A 17,659-nucleotide genomic window follows, 5' to 3' on the forward strand; every position below is an offset into this window, starting at 1 on the left:
TTCTGGTAAAGGCGCATAGAGAATATTCTTGACTAGGCATGCAAAGTAAATGTAGCATTGTGAGGTTTGTAAAAGTTTATTTCAAGTCATCATAATGGGAACTTAAATATCTTTTATAAGCTGTCTGAGAAAGGGCTGTTTCCAGTTTCATCTTTTGATATAAAGTTGAAAATGTCAAACTGTAAGCTTTTTGGCTTCAGCATTCTAAATTAGCTAATGGACAACAAAAGCGGATTAGCAGTCCATAAACTGGAGAATAAAGCCTCCTAAACTCAAGCATCACATACGCTACATATCCTTTTCCCCTTTTATTGTTGGAAATATAGATGGTAAAGCTTTTACCATCCACTGTACAAGGCAACAACCTAGATATGTATTCTTCACATTTCATGTCAACTCACTAGAATTTTTTTGAAGAAACTACAAGGAAAGTAGCAAATGATAAAATTGATCATTAGAGGGAGAAATTGAGTTCAAAATTGGAAACAAAATAAACTAAACTCATTAAGCTACTAACTAATGCTTCCATTGGAGACTCTCTCGTAAAATAAGATGTACCCGTGATCTGTATTGCTGGAATACTCTTGAGCTGACCCAAAGAATGTTTGAACAGCTGACTCATCAATCATCTCAACATTCTCATCATCAAAGAACAACCAGTGGTTGTGACTCTTCACAAGGCTGACGTAGTGTCCATGGTTTGGTCCACTCCCAACATGGACTACCACAGCGAATAAGGAATACTCAGCATCTGCATCCTCAACTGTATTGCTCAGCTTCAGCTCAAGTGGGAAGACAACACGGTACGAGAGCTTCTTATACCGACCAAGCTGTTCAATGTACTTAAAACGCTTCAAATGGATAACTAGGATGTGAGGGGGCTTTTTAATCTTCATCCTCTTCTGAGCTTCCTGCAAGCTAAGTTCTCAAAAGTGGTGAATTAGTTAGTTTGCTGGAGAGAAAATAGCAAAGAGACAAATCATGTTAGTTTGCTGCAGCTATGTCAAATAGGCATATGCCTAAAAGGAGTGTTCTGTATTTATCCAACAAGAAAGCAAAAAACACATTATACCTGCAACACTTGTCACAGAAGAATTTATCCTCTGCATTCAAAGTCTCTGTGGAACTAAAGTTCTTCAGGCAGCTAGTTATTGAACTGTTCTGTTCAATGTCGAGGCTCAAATCAAGAAATGTCTCATCTCTAGCAGTTACAGTCTCACAACGCAAGCACTTAGTTTCATTTGTGAGTATACCCTGGAAGTAAATACCATTAAGATCAATTAAAGAGTCTAGACAGTACTGGTTTCAATTGTAGAGAGTAGAGAGTACTGGTTTCAATTAAAGAGTGTCGAGAGTACTGGTTTAACAGTGACATCTCAAGACCAGATAAAATACTCTTTAACTTTCTTTTTCGTACTGTCAAAGAACAACAACATACCCAGTGAAATCCCATAAGTGGGGTCTGGGTTGTACTGTCAAAGAAATGATGTTAAAATCTTAGTTCTACTTCTGAACTCTTCTTTCTCCAAGCTTTCTTTAATTTTGACAAGAGACGTCAGACACCAGAAGCAGTATAAGGATGCAATATCAGGCACTTATTCTGACTTAACCAAGTTTGTGGAGAATCTACAAGAAAAGCACATCGATCCCTGAAAAATCAATCAACTATGCCTTGATCGCCGAATAGTTGGGTCGACCATAAGAATCCTTCAATTCCATTTTATTTGGCTTATTTCATTCCAATACTAAATAATTGTCATTTTTTATAAATTAGAAATTCTTTAAAACTAGTTCTCTAAATCTCCTTTTTTTAAAAAAAATAAAAAAGCTCTCAAGAGACCTAATACAAATGTAATAACAACTAAACAACATCAACTACTATGCCCAAGTCTGAAACAAGTTGGGATCTCCATTTAAACTCATCTCGGGCCAATATTATATACAATAAATTAAAAATAAGAAGTACCAGAAGTTCTCTCATTTTCTAGTGGTATATAAATCTCTGATATGACTAGAAGATACCTATCAAAGTTTAAACTATAACATGATTCAAACATATGTCCAATTAATTGGTATCGTCTATATAGAGCTTTCTCTTCGATTGTGTCCTAACTATCGCTAAGTCTACATTGATTCCAACAGACTGTAGGGCCTTAGAGACAACTTCATTCTTCAATAGTACCAATTTCAAAAAAAAAAAGAAAAGAAAACTTCATTCTATGAGATTTTAGATCTACCTTGTTCCTTTTCGACACCTACACTCACCATAATTCTACTCCTATAAACCAGTGCATCTAAAGGTCGACATAGGACATGAACAAACCATTTCAATAGACCTTCTCTTATTTTATCCTCAGTGTGTGCTACTTGCACCTTTTGGTGCAATGTGATCATTTTAAATATTGTCCAATTTTATGACTGTACATCCATCTTTAACATTCGCATCTCTATGACACCCATCTTGTAAACGTGTTGGACTTTAGCAGCTCAATATTAACTCCTTCCATATAACATTGTTGGTCTTATAATTGTACTGAAGAACTTAACTATGACTTTGGTAGGCACATTCTACACATAACACCCTGATAACACTTCTTCATTTCAACCATCCAATTATCATTGAATGTGTAACATCTCCATCGATCATTCCATTCTCCAGTCTCACTCCAATTTACAGGTGAGCTTAGATATGTGAATTGATTGCATTTTGGTACCTCAATGCCATCTAATCTCACCTCAACTTCACTTTTCTTATGCTAACATATTTTGCAATACATATATTCAATCTACTACTACTTATCGTAAGCCTTACTCTCTAGAGTACTTCTCCATAGTCCAAGCTTATAGTTAACACCTAATTGGTTTCTTCTGTTAGTGCAATAGTGTCAACAAATTGCCTATACCACAGGACCTCATCTCATATTGTGTAGACCTAATTAGTTGATATGGCCCATAGGAATCTTTTGCTTCCTTTGTTTCTAACTTATCTAAGTCCTCATTAATTTTTTATCTGTAAGGAAAAAAAATGCGGACTTAATTAAGGCTAGAAACAATGGAAGCAAAGATTTTAGATCTTTTATGATGACTTCCTATGATTTTAAATCTACTTCCTTGCTTTCATATCTTCAATCATCCGCATCTATGGACTAGTGCATAAAAAAATCTAAGCAGACCTAATGCCATATTATCCTCCACCTGTGCTACTTGCTCCCTATGTCAGAAGTGATAATTTTGAATCTTGCTCAATCTTACTTACAAATGAATTTCTAGGACATCCATTTTGTGGATACATCGGGTCTTAGATGTCAAATATTAACACCTAGAAGACGTTGCTGGTCTTCACGATCGTTCCACTGAATGTGCCTATCACTGTCGTTATGTATCTTCCTATCACAGCATTGTCGTAGCATTCTCCCATTTCAACCATCATATACATTCGTCAGCCTGTAAGGTATCTTCAAATTGATTACATTCTAGCAGCAATCCTCCAATTTAGCAATCCTATTTTTTGTTCTGTGTTATATTCTATTTATATGTCAACTTTCAGCGCAAATATCTGAATTGTTTGGAGTTAAGAACCACAATGTCGTCTCACTTTGCTTCATTCTTCTTATCGAGGCTAAACTTACCATGCATATGTTGCTACTTGATAATAGATGCTTCACTTTAGAGTTCACATCTAGCTTTTGATAGACTCTGCTAATTTTGAAATCTAACATAATATTATTTGCAAGTAGAATGCACCATTTCAAGTATGAGTCCATAGCAGATCCCTAGAGTAAACCGGCAGTTCATTTTTATCACTCAAAATATACTTTTCTTCCTGACTGTAGCCAGAAACTGAACAATGTACATGGCAAGACTGAATGTAAGGCACAATCACGAAGTGCTGAACACCAGACAACCCAATTTAAACAGTCCTGGCAGATAAACTTAAAAAAGAAATAGAAAAAAGAGGAATACAGTTTCTGACATTTCAGGTGATGCATAACCAGAAATGATGGCATAAGCTCATAACTGCCAAGACTAGCAAGCTTTACCTGGAAATTTTTGTGCACCCATGTAACCAGGGGCTCCTTTTTAAGACCATTAGCATGAACACTGGTTGGTCTATTTGCAATCTTTTCTGTTGGGGAAGAAGTTTCTTGATCACTTTTAGCAGCACTGGCTTCTTTCTCCAGTATGTCAACCAGTTCGTTCAGCAAATAGTTCAAAAATTCGTGTGCGTCCTAACAAAGAAGGATATCTATAAACATGAGTGGCGGGAGAGTACATCAGAGCATATAAGCACCAACACATAAAGGGAAATGAAGAGTAACCGATGAATAAAAGTCAAAAGCATCATAATGACAGTTAGTTTAGCTATCATTATTTGGGAATGTGAATCTCTCTCTCTCTCTCTCTCCCTCCTCCCTCTGAATCAGTAGAATGCAAGTCTTCAATTTCTGGGACAAATTTCTTAGAAAATAGATAAAGCTGGATCTGATGACCACATGCATACCCCTCCACATAGCAGAAACAATGTAAAGCAAGTAGAATATCTAACCCTTTTAAATGAGCTTAACCTCCTAGTAGCTAAATTAACATGAAGAAGAATGTTTGAAGACTAGCACAACAATAATTGTTTAGTCTGGACCACACAAAGGCAGAGAGGGATATCTTCAAAGATAACAAATAGAAGTCCGTTAGGCAGGAAAATCAACTCCAAGCAGGGATTTTTTCATTTGATCTGATCAATTGACTGGCCTAAGAACAAGATTTCCAGTTCAACACTTACATTTCTCAATCACACTTGCCCAAGGAAAATACTACCAAATGCAGCATGAAAAAAAAATAAAAAAGAAAAAGGAGGCAAATATAAGAAACAACTAATTAATTTTTAGGATTTCTAGCGATCTCACATTATAGCAGTCTAGTAATACCAAAAGGGAGTAAAGCACACAATTCAGTAAATGCAAATAAAAGGAGGGAGAGGGGTTTTTAACATCTGTACAGACAAACTCAGGGGCTATCTTCCCCATATTTATAGGATAAAGGAATATTAGTTTCTAACTAGCATTTTAAAAGAAGTGACTATAGGACACCTGATGCATGTAACTGCGGAAAATCTCATTCTGCTTCTTCAATCTCTGTACAAAGCGCTTGGGAGCAATGACACCAGTTTTCTTCTTTTGTGAGCTTATCTACAAAATCACAAGAATAAGCCCATTGGTTCGATGATGAAGTACAATATTGATCATGGACTCATCAAATGCAAAAAAACACAAGTTCTGGCAATGTGCTTTCAAATATCTGTAAATAAAGGAGGGGGATATTATTGATTCAAACTAATAATGTGCAACCTTTTAAAGAGAACAACAGATGGTAGGAATAAGTCATCTTATATGCTTAGCTAATCACCGCCTTTTCCAAGTCATAAAAGCTGGTCTCATATGTGAGACAGTGAAAGCCGATGTATTACTTGAACTTGTTACTTTCTAATAATACACTCCCTCCGTCCTAATTTATGCAGCACTTTCCTCTTCCCGAGAGTCAATTTGAATAATCTTTGAAGCTAAATTGGATAAGATCAACTCAATATTTTAAAATTAAAATTTATATATTTAAAAATTACGCGAAAAGTACTATAAGTTGCAATTCTCATGTCAATAAGATTAAAAAATGCATTTTAAAATGTCAGTCAAACTTTACACAGTTTGAATCTCGAAAACAAAGAGTGCCACATAAATTGAGACAGAGGAAGTATTATTTTTCATTACTGAAGCTGATCGAAAGTTCAGTTTAAAGATCCCAAAACATTAGCAGAACAAACATTTATGTGCCCAAATTGTCAATTGTCAATTGCCAACATTTAATCGAATTGGACTAAACACGTCACTTATTTGGAGAAATCGTGAATGCATTCACTTTTTCCTACGGAATCAAAAATAAGAGAATAAACCAATAATAATTGAACAATCTACTCAAAGAGATGGCTTACGATAAAGTCCTAAGGAAAGTCTTGTGGTGATGCCTAAAGGCAAGAGGTGTACCGATGGCCTACATTAGGGCAATAAAGGACATGTACGAAGGAGCTAAAACGCGGGAAAGAAGGTTACACTAGGGGTCAACTCTTAGTCTGTTTCTATTTGCATAGGTGATGGATGTATTGACGTGAGACATTCAAGATGAGGTCTCGTGGTGTTTGTTATTTGTGGATGACATAGTACTGATTGCTGAGATGTGCAATGGAGTGAATGCTAAGTTAGAGGTGTGGAGACAAACTTTGGAGGCTAAAGGGTTTAGGTTGAGCAGGACTAAGATAGGATATGTGAAATGCAAATTCAATGATGCGATGCATGGAGTAGGCGTGGAAGTAAGACTTGACACACATAATATCCCCAAGAGAGAGATTCAAGTATATTAGGTCTATAATCCAAGGGAGTAGGGACATTGATGATGATATCACATACCGTATTGGTGCTGCATCAGGACTAAGACAGGATATGTGGAGTGCAAATTCAATGATGCGATGCATGTGGTAGGTGTGGAAGTAAGGCTTGACACACATAATATCTCCAAGAGAGATAGATTCAAGTATATTAGGTCTATAATCCAAGGGCATGGGGACATCGACGATGGTATCACATACCGTATTGGTGCAGTATGGATGAAGTGGAGGCTTTCCTCTGGAGTCTTGTGTGATGGAAAGGTGCCACTGAAACTCAAAGATATGTTTTATAGGGTAATGGTTAGACTGACTTTGTTATATGGGGAGGAGTGTTGGCTAGTCAAGAACTCCCATGTACAGAAGATGCATGTTGCGAAAATGAGGATGTTGAGATGAATGTGTGGTCATACCAGGAGTGATAGGAGTGATAAGACCAGAAATAAGGATATCTGAAATAAGGTAGGTGTAGCCTCTATAGTGGACAATATGAGGGAAGTGAGACTGAGATAGTTTGGACATGTGAAGAGGAGATGCATAGATGCACTAGTGAGGAGGTGCGAGAGGTTAACTATAGAGGGCACGAGGAGAGGCGAAGATAGGCCGAAGAAGTATAGGGAAGAGGTGATAAGACAAGATATGACGCAACTTTAGGGTATCGAAGACATGATCCTAGATAGAAGGGTGTGGAGGACTTGTATTAAGGTAGAAGGGTAGTAGGTAGTGTAGTGTTGTCTTGCTTAGGGTAGTTGGTGTTTGCGATTGTACTAGTGTATTATTGTTGTTTATGGTGTTTCGATGGTCACATGATTTTATTGTTGTTTTCACTACATTTGCACTGTGCCTTGTTATTTTCTATATTCTCTACATTGTCTCATTTTTCTTTATACCGAGATTTGTTACACTTGAGCTGAGGGTCCTTCGGAAACAACCTCTCTACCTCCACGAGGTAGTGGTCAGGTCTGCGTACATTCTGCCCTCCTTAGACCTTACTTGTGTGATTTCACTGGGTATGTTGTTGTGGTGGTTGTTGTACTCAAAGACAAGAACATGACATAGATCTCAAGACAAACTCTGAGCCAATGCATACTAAAGGCATGAAACTAAGAAATAAATCAATAATGGAGAGCAACATGCCAGCTGGACAGGCCATTAACAAGCACCAGAATTACTTTATGCACATCCTCTAGGAACTCATCTTCTAATTCTATTTTCAGCCTTACAGGAATAAGAAACAACAACAAATTCCAAGTCTCCCCTACAAATAAAATAAAACTGCCTTAAGCCAATTGATGATTCTTTTTGGGTCAAACTGAAAACACAGAACCCATGACAAAACCCAAAAGGGTCAGATCAGGGAATTGGTTCTTAAAACTGAGCTCACAGGTGAAAAACGTAAACAGATAGTCATAACTATAAAACCAAAATCTGCATATCATCTGAATTCTTCAAATAAAGTGTGACTGGGAAACAAAATTTCAGAAAGATCACATCCACATTCATACCCTGAGAACAACTACCCTACCCCCATCCAGGAGCTGGCTATTGGGCCTTCTCCACTCTGAAGAACATTCCTTGTTCCCTTTGTGCAAGTGAGTAAATATAAAAAACAAAGAGAGAAATCTACGAAGAACATCTCAGCAAGATTCTGGTTATCTGATCCACATAATGACCCACAAAGGAAAAAATAACATTTTAGGTTTATTAAACCTGAACATGCTGATTATGCATTTAAAATGAAATTCTATCGGAAACACATGGAAATGTAATCTCCTAACTAACCTTTAAAAAGAAAGAAAAGAGAAGAAATTTTTCACTGACAGTGAAGTACAACGAGAAGGGGTTTACTATGGTCAGTGCAGTGAGGGTACTTGTACAACACTCGTCCCAAGTTTGACTTAGACCAAGCAATGCCCAAAGACTCCCATTTCTTTCTTTCTTGGTCAATAACCAATGTTTTGTATATGTAAATTCTAATGAACAGTTGAACACGAATTCTCTAAATAGAGAGAATGGACATTAGTCCAAAGATCTATCCTGGCAGCTCCTAGATATCTGTTACGTGCAGATATGGACATCATAACTGTGGGTTCTTATTATCAGCTTAACACATGATTGTGTTCGCTTGTGCATCATAATTATACGATCAAGGGAAAACAATTAGGAAAAGATAATGTCAACAATAGTCACGTAATACCTGCATAAACAGGTCAGCAAGGCATGTCAAGAGATTTTCATCTGCATCAGCAAGATTTTTGTTATTTGAATAATAATCCAGTAGCTGTTCTCGAAATGGAACACAGAAATATAGAGCCTGTTGAAAGAAAAAAGAACAAAATAATGCTATCAACTTCAGGTCATACATAATATAACACACATAAGACAATGTTATCAACGTGGGGTTCATATATAATATAACATGTATACATGCAGGGTGAGATCAACAATCTCTTTTTGGTTAATTCAGCAAACAGGTAGCACATCATAGGGCTAAAATAACTATTTTCTACATTTCACACAAAAAATCAATGGATGCAATGCATTTAAACCCGCTATTCACCATTTTCAGCATTCCAAAAACACAACCAAAGCCAATCTTTTGAATATTTCCTGGATTTTGCTTCAACCTGTATGCAAATAGGGTGCTGGTGGTTGAACTATCATATCTAAATTGCTGAATTGTCCAACCACCTCATCTAAAAACTTAACCATCAAAAAAGCACACTTTTACTTAGTTATGCCTTCATGTTTATAAAAGAGGTGGTTATAAACTTCATCAGGTATTAGAGTAGGTAGAAGCCCAAAGAATACGTCTTACATCCTGCCCTTCATTAAACAAATTCACCTGCTTGACACTCCAAAAACAATTTCGTCTGCATACAAGGAGGCATGTTGAAGGCATAAATCACTAAATAAAAATGTGCCCTCTAGCAATTTAAGCTTTTAAATGAGCTGATGACAATTCAGTAAAGACTATTTTCACCATATCTTGTTTGACATTTGACAGATGCAGGATAGAAAAAAGGTAGACTCGTCAATTAATAAATGATTAATAATGTAAAAAGATAAGTAATGTAAGGTTGAATGAGAAGAAAAGAGTTCAAATACATATGAGAGAGGATCATATCTTATGAAATTCATCAGAATTCACATTGCTTAGTCCACCATACATGCCACCTTCACCGTGTTCAACTTCAGAAACATCTCAAACTTCCTCTATGTAATTTTTTTGGTAAGTCTTCCAGTACCCAATTTTCATCAACTTAAATTTTGATTTTAGTTTCTCTCTCAATAACACTCACCACTTTGAGACTCTCCTACTATTTATGAAGACCACAAAACCCAACAAGCAAAAGATTTAAAATGATTTCTCAAGGTCTCTACTCTCCTATGTAGTCATACAACACAAATCTTCATCTTAGAGACCTCTCTCAGTTTCAATCACTCGTCCTGTTCCACTCAATCAATCACTCCCCGTTCCCTTTCACTCACTCAATAAATCCATCTCACTCCTTTTTACATATTATTATTCTCCTTGTTTCTTCCTTCATAGTTCATTGAGACCGTCAATATCTTCAATTTTAAGTTATTACCCCCTTCAATTTTGGTTATCAAACAATCATTGTGTTCTCATCCCTAACTCCCATTTACTTGCATTCATTTTCAATCCCAGTGAGTGAATTTATTTCTCCTGGCCTGTAAAAGAAATATCCAAAAACTCACAAAAATAGCACATTTATCGATGACACCAAACATGGTTATCTTCATATGTTTTTTCATGATGTCTCCAATCAACTCAAAGTTATCTTCCTTCTTTGTAATGTCCAGTGGTGCAATTTTACTACTTGTGTGTTACTGCTCTAGCTTTGTTCATCAACTTCAATTTATGTCACCCGCTATGTACTGTACCATGAATTGGAAGCAGCCTTCACATAATCTTAAGGATTCCACTGATAAGGGAATACTGATCTTTCGAAGAGGATACAACTGTCCTATGCTTTTTCTCTCCTTTTGTTCTCTTCCCCTTGGATTTAGTTTCTTCTCGTCTCCGTCGCAATAAATAGCTTCAGCCTTTTTCTTTGACTTCTTTATAGTGTTTTTGTCTCCTATCTTAAAATTTGACTCTGCAGGTTGAGACTCTTTGGTTACAGATGGTTCTCGATATGCTAACTTGTTTCCTAGTTCCGCAAATAGTAATGGAGCTTATGGGAATTGTCCAAGGTGAACGATCATTTCCATTGTCATGATGAGTCATCTTCTAATCCAAGGATGTGGTCTTACAGTCAATAATGTTGCATGAACCATGGGAGACAGAGTTCAAATCCACCGGAGGCAAAAGACGTAAGGTGATCTTTTCCCATCTGTTTAAGCCTTGATAGACAAAGCAATCCGGTATTGTTTTAGTGAGTGGTAGCACGTACCCAGTGAATTAGTCTAGGTGTAGACAAGCTGGCCCGAACACAATCTTTATTAAAAAAGAATGGTGTGCAATCTTTGAGCTTTTGGCCAAAAACATTGCTCAGCTATCCTCAAACTTAACCACATCCTTGTACTACCACGGTGAACACAAAACATAACAAGTTATATTTATCTGTCATACTCAGTTAAAAAACTAACATAATGGAGGATGGATTTCTTCTCTGCAAGTGTTGGGCCATGAGTGTGCTTTTTATGCTGGGATTTGATTTTTTGGGAAGAAAGAGGGGTGAGACTGAGGGAAAATTGGTGGATAGGTGTAGACGAGCATTTTGACAGAGAGAATTAATGTTGGAGTCCTTAAAGTCATGACTATGGGCTATGCTACCAATGGAGTACAATATGAGCGGTAACAACATCTGGGATCACACTAGCTGATTGGCCTTCTTTATACTGATCTATTCTTGAGCTTTTGAAATTGAGCTTGAGTAAGCCTCCTTCCTTTTCCTGACTTTCCTTTTAACTGAATAATACAATTCACATCTTCTCTATAGTCTACATGACGATCATGTTGTGTTGCACAAATAAATTGCAACCAAATCACACTCAATCTCTTTGACTGGCGGTTGAATCATATCAAACAATTGTTGTGCTGATAAACAAAAGCACTTTGTGCTGGATGTTAAAGACGGGTTTTTTTTTGGAAGGGGGGGTTAAGGAGATGGGTAGGGGCATTTGTGGGAAATACCTTTTTTGGTTAAAGATGTAAGTTTGTGCCAACAAAACTTAGGAAGGACGAATCTTGTAAAATTTTGGATAGCTTAAGGATGAATTTTGTTCAATGTGGTAATACAAGGATGTACTTTAAGTTTGAGGTAAAGTTAAGGGATGTTTTTGGCCAAAAACTCTACCATATTTTCACTTCTCTCTCATACACTCAACCAATGTGCTTGCTCCATTGGACTTGATATCACCAGCTTCAACATTAGCCAAAACAAACTCCACCTCTATCTTGGCCGAGTCTCGTACCATGCTAGGAAGGAACTTGTCTTTGATTTTTTCTATTCCTACATTTTTTTGCTTCTCGTAGATGATAAGAACTTGTTTTCATCTGCTTCTATTTAGCTGTAGACATTTTTGCATACTACTTCCCCTTTCAACCTAAAAAGATGTATGCTTGGTAAAACTTTTAGGGTCGTTTGGTGTGGTGGATAAGGCAAAATAATCCTGGGATAAATTTTTAGCACCCCTCAATAGCTTGTTTGGTTACAAAGTGTGGGATAACTTATCCCAGGATTAATAATTATGACTGAAATAAGTTATCCCTACTTGTGGGTGGAATACTAATCCCAGGATAAAAATATAAAATAACAAAAGTACCTCTTAAACCCTCTTTTATACATCACTTTTACATACATTTTATATTAAAATAATCTTTAATACCATTTATAACAACATTCACTACTCGTTATTTTATGATTATATATTTTTCCATTAAAAATGACACTATATAAATATATTTTTTATTTATGAATATATTATACGTTGAATTTATTTCATTGATCCTTTTGTTTATTTATATTTTTATTTCTTTTAAAATGTTCATTCCATTATTAAATTACATATTTTTAATTAAAGTCTTGTAATCACTTGAAAATATGTATCTTATATATCAATTAAAATGAAGATTACTTTAATATTTTACAATGATATATGCTTAAATAAAGTGACATCAACGATAAATTTTCTTTTATTTTAACAAACTTAAAATGAAAGATTTATTTTTAAGCTAAATAAGATGGATGTTTTATATTTAAAAACACACGGCATAATTATGAGAATGCACATAGAAAATTAATTAAGCTAAAATAAGATGAAAATTTTATTTTTAAGAGTGAATAACTAAAACTTGCAAAGGAAGTGTAAAAAATATGAAATGAAGGGTATTTTTGTAAACAAACAACTCATTCTTAGAAATTATGCCATGCATATTATTTGAATACAACATACCAAACAACCAATAAAAAATCACCTCAGCATAACTTATCCCAACATAACTTATCCCCTCATAACTAATCTCATCATAACTTGTATTCAAACCAAACGATCCCTTAGCTATATGAACTTGGATAGAGAATTTTGAAATTTCCCTTTTAAGAATAGCATTTATGTTATGCTCTTCTCCCATCATTCTATTTTAAGATAAACCTAGCTATGACATTTATACTAACAAAGTGATGAGTCCATTCTCAGATATGTTGGTTTTAATGTATGAGATAATTGGTTTAATTTTCTGAAGATTGAAAGAGGACTGAACCAAAGTTTTTGAAGATGCCGACTTGCTTGCTTCCAACAGGTTTCACTTGGTCTTTTGAAAATATCATAGTCCTTTTTCTTCAGTGACTTCTTGGCACCACCGGCCAACGCAAAATGCAATCCATTACAGAACTATCTACTTACAATTGCCACTATACCACCCAGCAGAAACCATAATATACCTCAATCCCAAACTAGTTAGGTATGTCTATATGAAACCTTATCTGCTCCAGTCAATCAATCAATACCTACAACACCATCACAAAAAATCCCCCCAAAAGGTCAATTTTTCCCCATAATTCCAGATAACACAAATTGGTGAAGTTCCAATAATCTAAGCAAACAACGTGAAAATGATGCAAATCAAAATGAATAGTAAACGGGAAAAAAAAGACCTGAAGAACGCTGTTACAATAGCAAGTATTGCCGAAATTCTCAAGGCCAAAGTAACGTTCTCCTTCAGGAAATTGGTCACCCAGAGCTTTCTCGAGTTTGGAACCTGCTGCACCCATCTCAGTTCATTCCTAAATCTCCTTCCACAACGTGAATTTGATAAATGGGCATTAGGGTTTCTTGGAGTTCTCTGAGCAGCGATTTACAAGGAGTGATGAAAAAAAACTGAATCAGAAGAAGTGAAAAATGAGGGCTTTTTTTCCGATGGAGAAGAGTGATGAAGAAACAAATTAAATAAATAATAGAAATAATTAAAAACAAATTATTTATGATATATATTGAAAAGGCCAACAAAAAAAATTATGGTCCACTATTTGAGGCTATCACTGTCCAGATCAATTATGAGTGCCAAGCTGTAAATATGGTTTTACTTCAATTAATCTCATTTATGGACAAGAAGATGTGATGCATGAAGTATACTATACTTTTTCTTAAAAACATTCAAACATCTATTTTTTATAATCATAGTATCCGGATGCGCTTTAGGCATCTAGATAAGAATAAATCATTTAATATTTTTATCTTTATTGAGTTTTGAACTTAATATCTCATGATTCTCAATTCACTTCAATGACCCCTAGATCATGTCCTTGAATGCATTATCACTAAACATGTTTCCGTTTGTATTACCACCATACATTTAAAAAATATAATTGCTTATTATGAACATTGATGTAGAAGATCCCATTATTTTTTTTTCATTTTTATATACTTAGGTATTTTAATACTTAATTTACATTTTCACAAATAAAGTCTTTCATGTCACCTTGCAGTGTTTATAGTATTTTACTAGTGAAAAAAAGATATTCTACTTATTGAAAAGGAAAAAAAAGGTAGGTGCATTCGATAATGTTTTGAGATGGCAAGATCTCTCATGTCTTCCAAAAAAAAAAAACGGGAATGCCAAATTTGTGATTTTTCTAGTTAGAATGGATTGGTAGTATCTATCTAATCAATAATTGTTTATGACTGACTCGCTATTCAGATGCCGATAGTTTTCCACAAGAATTGATGATGGAAGCTCTTAATTCTAAATATTTCGTGGATGGAGAGGAAATTTACCAATATTATTAAATTGTCACGCTCCGAGAGGGTACCCTAGACGTGACCGGCACTCGAAAACCATTTCTGACCTTCAAGCGAACCACCTGATTCAGTCACACTATCATTCAATCACATTCACTCAAAGGAGGGTTCAATCATAACATACTATATGGAATGTGGGGGCCGAAGGCCAAACATTATCAACTCAATAAAACAAGTATAATAGGACTCCTCAAGGTAACAGTCCAACCTCCCCACACTCTAGTCTATGAAGCCTCTATCAAAGTCTAGGAGGTGCCAATGACAAGCCCATGGCTACCAACAATCAAAATAAGAAGACAAAACGAAACTATACAGGGAGCTCAAGATCCTCCGAAAACTAGGAGGACTCACCAAGTAGCTGGAAGTGTGTGGATAATCACCGGTGCACTGGTTGATGATCTCTGGTACCTGTCTCTGCATCATGAAACGATGCAGGCCAAATGGCGTCAGTACGTGGAATGTACGAGTATGTAAAATGTCCGAATGAAACAAACATCAAGAAAACATCAATATCAACTCAGGATCTCAACTCATATATATACATAACAACTCACTCAAGTGTCCTAAGTCTAACAAGAAATGGTTTAGACGGGACCAATCACAAGCCACTCAACTCAACTGACTCGGAGTACTATCAAGACCTAAATGGGAGTTTCTCTTATCCGACAACCATTACCTATGAGCCAGTGATAGTACAACAATCAGACGTTGTTGCCACGTCCGTCCATACCTTGCCAGGGCATGAACGCCTCCCTAATCATAGATACCATCGATTAGTCAAGTCCTATCATTTCAGGACAATAAAATGGGAAACATCCGACTTTAACGGTTCGATCCCACGGGAAGCATCCGACTTTAACGGTTCCATCCCTACCTACGTTGGCGGCGTAGTTTCTGGGGTTCGAGTATGGACTATACTCTTACCCGCTTCGGTGCTCGATACTCCTCGGTAACATCCCCTAAAAACGTTGTATACGATATTTCAATTCTCGCCTAAATATGATATAGCCTCGTATTTTGGGCATACCTTTTCATAGGAATATCTAAATTGGGTAATTCAAATTTCTGAGTAACCACAAGATCTTTACCTACAACTCTTGTGAAGACCATATTTTAAGTTTCGGAGGTTAAGTAGGTCAAATAAATTAATTATTGTAAGACAAAATGTTGTGACGGAAAGGAGTATTTATAGAAGAAACATCATATCTTACTGTAGGATTATCCAAATTGGTTGATTCTTAAACGACATAAAACTAGACTTTTATATCTACAATTCTTATGAAGACACCAAATCCTAATAAGGAATTTATCCTATTCAAACGTAGCTCCGAAAAGGAGTATTTTGTCAAAGATAACTCATTTCACCTACCATGGAAAGATCTAGATACATTTGACATCACTCATGACATAAATTGTCCTCCATTTAACATCATCCATGAGATCAATATATTCCATTAAATTTTCAGATTTTTTTTATAATTATTTTATTTATTGTTAGGTCTCTTTTCCACCTATAAATACCCACCTTATTTCCTCATTTTATTCATCAAGCTTTCTCAAGCAAGTCTTCTCTCTATACACTTCTTTACACATTCTCAAATATAGTTTTAGTTCTTAGTAGTAAAGAAATACTATTCCGGTGATTCATATACTCCGGGTAGTACACAAAACGTTCCGGCGGGGAGAAAAGTTAGGACTCAAGAGTGTTCATTAAGTCTTTCGGTTCTGACTAAAGCTTCGGATTCTAGGTATCTAAGGCTTCAATGAGAGTATTCCTTCCACTCTCATGTGTAAATTATTTTGATGATATAATAAATTATATTTATTTTCTTTAAGCTCTACTCTAAGTTATGTGGGTGTTTATCCATGGGTTCTTCCACCCATGTAGTCCAAAAACTCTTTCAATTAAGTCTCTTGATTTCAAGTAATATTTTTTTATGGTAATTCTTATTTTTACTTAATAGTATGAATCATGGTTAAACTAATGATTATTGGTCTATTTTGATACAACATAATTTTATATGTATGAATTGATGGATTGCAAGTAATTTATTTATTTATATCTTTAAAGGTTCTTGAAATTCATGGTGGGTTGTTTAAAGAATGATTTTTAATTAATGGATTTCAAAGTATTTATGTATATTTATTTACATACATATTTGCACGTTGAAGTGATTTGAACCCACCTAGTTTTACTATGTTTTTAATAAAGTTCGACTTGAAAGCTTTGACTCCAAATAAATGTTTATGAAAGCAATATCTATGATCAAAAAGGGAGTCTTATGAAATGAAAGAATGATGAAATGATATGAATGATGGATTCTTTATGCAATAAGGACAATTCTTGCATATTTGAATTATCAAATGTTTTAATGAGCTATTCTACCGAATATGATATTTGAATTCTCAAGTTATATGCTATGAATATTTTGAAGTATTAAACTATTCCGTGGGATTGACTTAGCACCGAATGAGGCATTGAGGTGAGATTCGGTAAGGAAATCCTAGTAGCAACCCCTTGTCTCATTAACTATGTGCTAATATAGGAGCCCTTGTAGGCTTAGGCTAATGGATCCATAAATAGCCCTTAAAGTTAAAGTTAAAGAAATGAATGAAGTTGACGGAGTTTTACCCGGCAAGTAGTCTCCCCGGCCAACGTAGGGGGTTATGTTGGATTCCATGTAATAGCTCGCATGGTATTAAATGTCGGTTATGGTTAATTTCCCACAAAATGAATGTTTTAAAGGATATATATATATATGATTTATTATGCATACATTAAATTATGTTCCATATTACATAAATGTTTTAATTTTTTCCTCAATGTTCATGCATCCTTACATACTTAGTACATTCAAAGTACTAACGCATACTCTTTTGCCTACATGATATCACCATGTAGGGATTAGTGCTCCTCCTCGTTCTCCTCCACGTGGCTAGTTGATATTCCATTGAAGACTA

The 17,659-nt window shown here is 35.5% G+C and overlaps 1 protein-coding gene across 1 annotated transcript; it reads right to left on the reverse strand.

Annotated features, from left to right (window-relative positions):
- Positions 1 to 234: 234 nt before the first annotated feature.
- LOC129902795 (ubiquitin carboxyl-terminal hydrolase 4) lies at positions 235 to 13,838 on the reverse strand. Its single transcript, XM_055978206.1, has 6 exons — positions 13,555 to 13,838; positions 8,625 to 8,741; positions 5,085 to 5,183; positions 4,041 to 4,229; positions 1,073 to 1,254; positions 235 to 918 (listed from the first exon to the last, which is right to left on the reverse strand). Exons 1-6 carry the CDS (start codon positions 13,669 to 13,671, stop codon positions 513 to 515), a joined length of 1,110 nt encoding a protein of 369 aa, XP_055834181.1. The 5' UTR covers positions 13,672 to 13,838; the 3' UTR covers positions 235 to 512.
- Between the last annotated feature and the right edge of the window lie 3,821 nt (positions 13,839 to 17,659).

This window comes from Solanum dulcamara, chromosome 1, assembly GCF_947179165.1.
Source record: "Solanum dulcamara chromosome 1, daSolDulc1.2, whole genome shotgun sequence".
NCBI lineage: Eukaryota > Viridiplantae > Streptophyta > Magnoliopsida > Solanales > Solanaceae > Solanum > Solanum dulcamara.